At 35.4% G+C, this 5,644-nt stretch overlaps 1 protein-coding gene across 1 annotated transcript; it reads right to left on the reverse strand.

The window, feature by feature from the left end:
* Positions 1-4,416: 4,416 nt before the first annotated feature.
* On the reverse strand, positions 4,417-5,379 carry Or9i13 (olfactory receptor family 9 subfamily I member 13). Its single transcript, NM_001001286.1, has one exon. The coding sequence runs from the start codon at positions 5,377-5,379 to the stop codon at positions 4,417-4,419; it is 963 nt and encodes a 320-aa protein (NP_001001286.1).
* Positions 5,380-5,644: the final 265 nt, after the last annotated feature.

Consider the following 5,644-nt stretch of genomic DNA (forward strand, 5'->3'; position numbering starts at 1 on the left):
TGCCATCCATTATTTCATGGAGAAAAAGGATGTTATGCGTGAAGTGTGAAAGTGTCTCCTTAATAGTCTCAAAATAGAAATATATCTATATTTGAATCCATAAGTCTGGCTCCAGAACACAAATGCCTGACTTCTCTTTCACATTGATATTTTTCACGAGGTTAATTCTGAACTCTGTATCTGGGAATTTTGAGAAATTTGCCTCTGTCTGCATTTTTCCTTACAGTTGCTCAAATGGAAGATGTATTATGCTTATAGAGGGCATCTAAGATTCAGAATAAGTAGATTTTGGCAGAAAATTGTTACTATCCTTATCCAGGTTGTTTTGTGACTTTACATAATATAAGCAGAGTGCCTGATAACGAGTAAGGCTCACCTGACTCATGAACACTATCACTTTCCTAGCCATAGCTGACGGGACAAGAATATGGCCCTGTGTGTATTGATTGCAAGCAGTAATACTCTCTTCTTCCAAATAAGTCTTTTCCTGGAAGGTTGTAACAGGATATATGGTCCTTTGGGGCAAAATTTCATGGCCTATGACTAGGAAGTGGCCCTAAAAGTTTCAGCTTTTATGTCTGGATTGTACTTTTTGTTGCTCAATAGTTTTCGGTTGGTCACATGCCACTTCAAAGCCTTAAAATAACCCGTGCTTCTAAAATGTACTTAAGAACTATTTTGACAATACTTAAACTTATTAAGAGTTCCTCTCATTTCATCATTGCTTTTCCTGCCCTCACTTTTTATGTTTTGGATCTGCTATATTTTTGTGGGTTCTCATAAAATATTAAAACTAAAGGGAGTATAATAGGTCCAATCCTTCAAGCTTTCCAATTTCCAGACATGCAATCTAAGGCCCCAAAATAAGAAGATTGTTAATGATTGGAATAGGTGATTTGTTCTGGTTGATTTTCATGCTATGACTATTTAGGAACAATTTTATTAACTTTATCTACAAATTTCTTATTGATCGCAGATTCAGAAGATGCTCCATATGAAAATGACTAGGAATTCAGCTTATTTTTCATTAAAATCTTGAATGTCTGGCCCCTTAATCCCAACATTCTCACAGAGATATATTTATGGAAATAGTCATTTGGTGCTTTTTTTACAAGGTTTCCCAACTTCATCAGAGTATCTGTATATGTGAATTTCATAGAATGATAGAGGATTGAGAATGCTTTTTGAGTCCTTACACATCATGTTTGACATCCTAGGACTTATATAAGACACAAAAATTTTGCCTCTGACCAAATCATTTTCTCTGACTTTCACTTCCATTCTCATACCTAATTATTCACTTTAAAGTGTTTGGTATCTATCATAACCTGTGCGAGACAAAATCTCTGAGATAGTTTCCTTTCATCACAAGAGGCGTGCTTTGCTTAATGTCAAGTTGTTTATGAATTAATCTAAAAGTCAGAAGCAATAAAACCCAAATAGATGTTGTGGGGCTGTAATTCAGCAGGAGGGTGCTCATTTATCATGTAGGAGACACTGGATACAATTACAAGCACACCCAAACAAAACCAAAATAATCCAAATAGACAGATTGAATTTCAGAAGACAGATTGGTCAGAATGATGTACTTACTCAACCCTCTGCCTCCCTTCAAAGAGAGAGAAATAAAAGTAAAGAACAGGAGAATTCCTTTATTGAAGGCAACACAGAAAGTTGGTGTGCATCAATTGATGGTCTTCATGGGGATTCCCAAATAACTAGAGCAGACGCTAACTCTGACTATTACTTGTCTTTGGATCCTGTTCCTCTAGGTGGGCTGCCTTGTCTAGCATCAGTAGAGAAGGTAAGCCTAGTCCTTCAGTAACTTGAGGTGCCAGGATGAGTCAGTAGTCAGGGGGCCTGGCCACTTCTTAGAGACGAAGAGGAAGTGGATAGGGAAGGGGTCATGTGAAGGGGAACTAGGAGGAAAAGAGACTGTGATCAGGGTGTAAAGTGAATAAAGAAATAAGAGAAAGAGAGAGAGATGGATAGATAGATAGATAGATAGATAGATAGATAGATAGATAGATAGATAGACAGACAGATAGATAGATAGATGACAGATAGATAGATGATAGATAAAAATATAATAGAAAATAGATGAATTCAGAAGAAGTAGTATTATACATGATTGAGTGTTATTCAGCTATCAATAATAAAATTATATTAATAAGGGAAATTGGTGGAAATAGAGATCACTGTAATTAAATGAAATAACCAACTTCTGAAGAGTCAACTACTGCATGCTTTGGAGAAACAATATTTAAAGGAAATATAAAAGCAGAAGGTATGGTGTTTGAGATATGAAAGGGAATTAAGAGAAAGAGAGCAATAGTGAATTTGAAAAATAATATGTTGAAGTATATTACATGCATGAATGAAAATATAATAAGAAAACCCAATAATTTGTACAATTAGCATGCACTCATTTAAAGAGAAAGGTAACTCCCCTCTTCAGTAAGAAGTATTTTCTCAGAATGTGTTTTCTTTTCCTTGTGAATTCCTTGTATTTTAACAAATTATAAGAGAAAAAGCATACCAATTTTATTCTCAAAGATTGAATATTGTTTTTGTCATTTTGTAGAAAATTTCTTATAACTCATTTATAATTTACTGCTATTTCTTTAATGTTTGATCTGAAACAATTGACACATGAGTTATATTTGCCACTGATTTATAAAAGCTGTCTATTTTAAGCAGGATTTTAACACAAAACTCAATCAAAACATATGGATTTTATTATGAAAATAATAATGCATTAAATATAAAGTAATATTGCTTTTAAAATAATAAATTCAATAAAACATCTTTTTGGCTGTCAATTTTTCATACAAGTTTGTTTTGTATCATAAACAAATTCTTTTTCCCTGATACATTATCTCTTACCATTTTGGTTTCTGAATATTTTCAGTTTGCTCATTTGTTATAGAATTGTAGCAATTGTCAAGAACTGACATTAAAACTAAGGGGAAAACAGAAAAGAAGGCAAAGGAATGATTGATACCAACAGCAGATTTTTCTTGGAATCTCATACTCAACATTTAATCTTTACTACATCTTGAATTAGTGTTGTTATATCACTTTGAGATGAAGAAATCAATTTATCCAAAGCCTCACAATGAAGTAGAGGGAAAACATGATTTATGTTCTTCTGCATGCTCTGAGGAAAAAGGAAATATTTTCTCAATTTCAAAATGAAAACTTTATTTAAAACAATGTATTTCTCATCTGCTTGAAACTCAAATGAGACCATTCATGGAAATGAAAAATTCTTTCCAAAGCAATTGCTATGTGATATGGACTTTGCACTTACAAGTGAAGGAAATGAACATTCGGTTCTGAAGATTTTTTACATAGGAGTCACAATAACTCTTTACTGTTGCCCTAGTCCTTGACAGTAGGGGATAAGAAGGCATGGAGTTAACAACACAGATTCCAGGTATCAGAAGAGAAAGAAAGCAGTCTCATTTATTGTGGGATTGGGGTGTGCCTTTATAAACCCCACCTTTGCCCCATTGGTCAATGATTGCTCATTCCATTTAGTTGGCTCCGAAAAATTAGTTGTTCTGGTCATGCATTCTGTTGCCATTGGTCTCCAGGTGTCAGGAAGTTTTCACAATTAGTAAATGTGGGAGCAATTGCTCTGTGTGCTTGGGCCATTGCAGGTCACTAGTCAGGATATGCTGACTTACTCCTCCTACATTCTCCCTTAAGTAAATCTTTGTCACAGAGCATAATGTATACTTAAGCTATTCATATCTATCTTAGTCACTTTGCTATGAATAACATATGATGCTTAATGAGAACCCATTTCACTGTGGGCAAAAGTGGAGGAGAAACAGCAATATACTGTGTCTTTCAAAAACTATTTAACACTTAGCCTTTGTGAGGGGCTAACACGTAGCAGTACAGAAGGAACAATGCAGTGAGTCAATGAACATCGAAGAAATTTGAAAAATTTGTCAGTCTTGCCAGAGCAAAAAGACAATCTAATAAAGCAGAGTGTTGTGGCTGTGTCATCATACTGGGTGCTAATGACGCTAACCAAGCATTCATACATGTACAGTGAAGTAAAAACCATTTATCACAATTCATAGTAACCCAATGATATCATCATTTATAGAAATAATTTATAATATTGATTAAACTAAGGCAACAAAGAAGGAGAATCTGTAATTAAATTAAAGCAAGCCAACTCAAAATCTGATTCTGCAAATGATAAAGTAGAGTAACAGTAGTTACCAGTGCCAAGTAAAAAACCTAGAAATGAGGAAAAACACAAGACAAAAGAAAATGGAGTTGTTGAGTACAAATTTGACCACTTTATACTTCACACTCTTCAACACTTGCTTGCTTCCTCTATTTAACATGACAGCATACTCACTAGGAAGTATTAGTAGTAGAAATAAAATTGACTTATCCTTTCAAGCAATTTTGCAAAGTTTGAGAAGCCTGGAATCTACCAATAAGTTTTCTGAAGGCAGCCTTCACATCCTTGTTTCTCAGGGTATAGATAAGAGGGTTTAACATGGGAATAACCACAGTGTAGAAGACAGATACTACCTTATCTTCCTGTAGAGATTTGCCTGAGCTGTTCCGTATGTACATGAAGATGAGAGTCCCAAAGAAAAGACCCACAGCAGTGAGGTGAGAGGTACATGTGGAGAATGTTTTACCTCTGCCAACTGAAGACTTCATCTTTATGACAGCCTTGATGATGTGCAAGTAGGAAATGAGTATGACTAAGGCATTAGCCAAAATGACAAAGTTCCCAAAAAAGACAATTATAATCTCAATATTTGTTGTATCACTGCAGGCCAGCTTCAGCAGGGGTGGGAGATCACAAAAGAAAAAATTGATTTGGTTATCTTCACAGAATAAGAGGGAAAAAGTACATGTGGTTCTTAAGATGGCCCCAAGCAACCCACCAATGTAGGCTCCAGCCACCAAATTCCAGCACCTTTTAGGACTCATGGCTACAGTATAGAGCAGAGGGTTGCTAATAGCAACATAGCGATCATAGGCCATCACAGACAGCAGGAAACATTCAGTAGCTGCACATATGGTGAAGAAGAAGAACTGGGTAGCACATTGGCCATAGGAGATAATCATTTTGTTTTGTGCTAGTGTTGCCAGTATCTGAGGAGTGATGACTGAGGTGTAGCAAGCATCCAATAGAGAGAGATGGCTCAGAAAGAAATACATTGGGGTGTGGAGTTGAATATCCACCTGTATAAGAATGATCATGCCTAAGTTTCCCAAAATTGTGATAATGTAGAAGCTGACAAACACTAGAAAAAGGGGAGCCTCCCACTTGGGCAGGTCAATAAATCCCACGAGAACAAACCTGGTTATTGTTGTGAGGTTATTCTTAGCCATAGAACTAATGCAGATTGCTAATCTGAAGATGAGAATAAAGTAAAAACAAGTAAAAAAAGTCAAAATGTTCCTTTCTCTAAGCTATAAGTTGAGTTTGCAACCATGAACTTATTTATAAAGCTTGTTTCAGAAATCCTGAAGCAGGCTTATTCTTCTAAAGGAGTTCCGATATTTAATGGGGCTAGATGCTTGCTGTTGTTTCTGATTCAGATTAATTCTAATTTATGCTTGGAATTTTCTGTGAAAAGAAGATACATGTGAACAT

Source organism: Rattus norvegicus, chromosome 1, assembly GCF_036323735.1.
Source record: "Rattus norvegicus strain BN/NHsdMcwi chromosome 1, GRCr8, whole genome shotgun sequence".
Classification (NCBI taxonomy): domain Eukaryota; kingdom Metazoa; phylum Chordata; class Mammalia; order Rodentia; family Muridae; genus Rattus; species Rattus norvegicus.

Excerpts from the sequence above, each read along its gene's own strand:
- Or9i13 (NM_001001286.1), bottom strand. The coding sequence starts at position 5,379 with ATGGCTAAGAATAACCTCACAACAATAACCAGGTTTGTTCTCGTGGGA.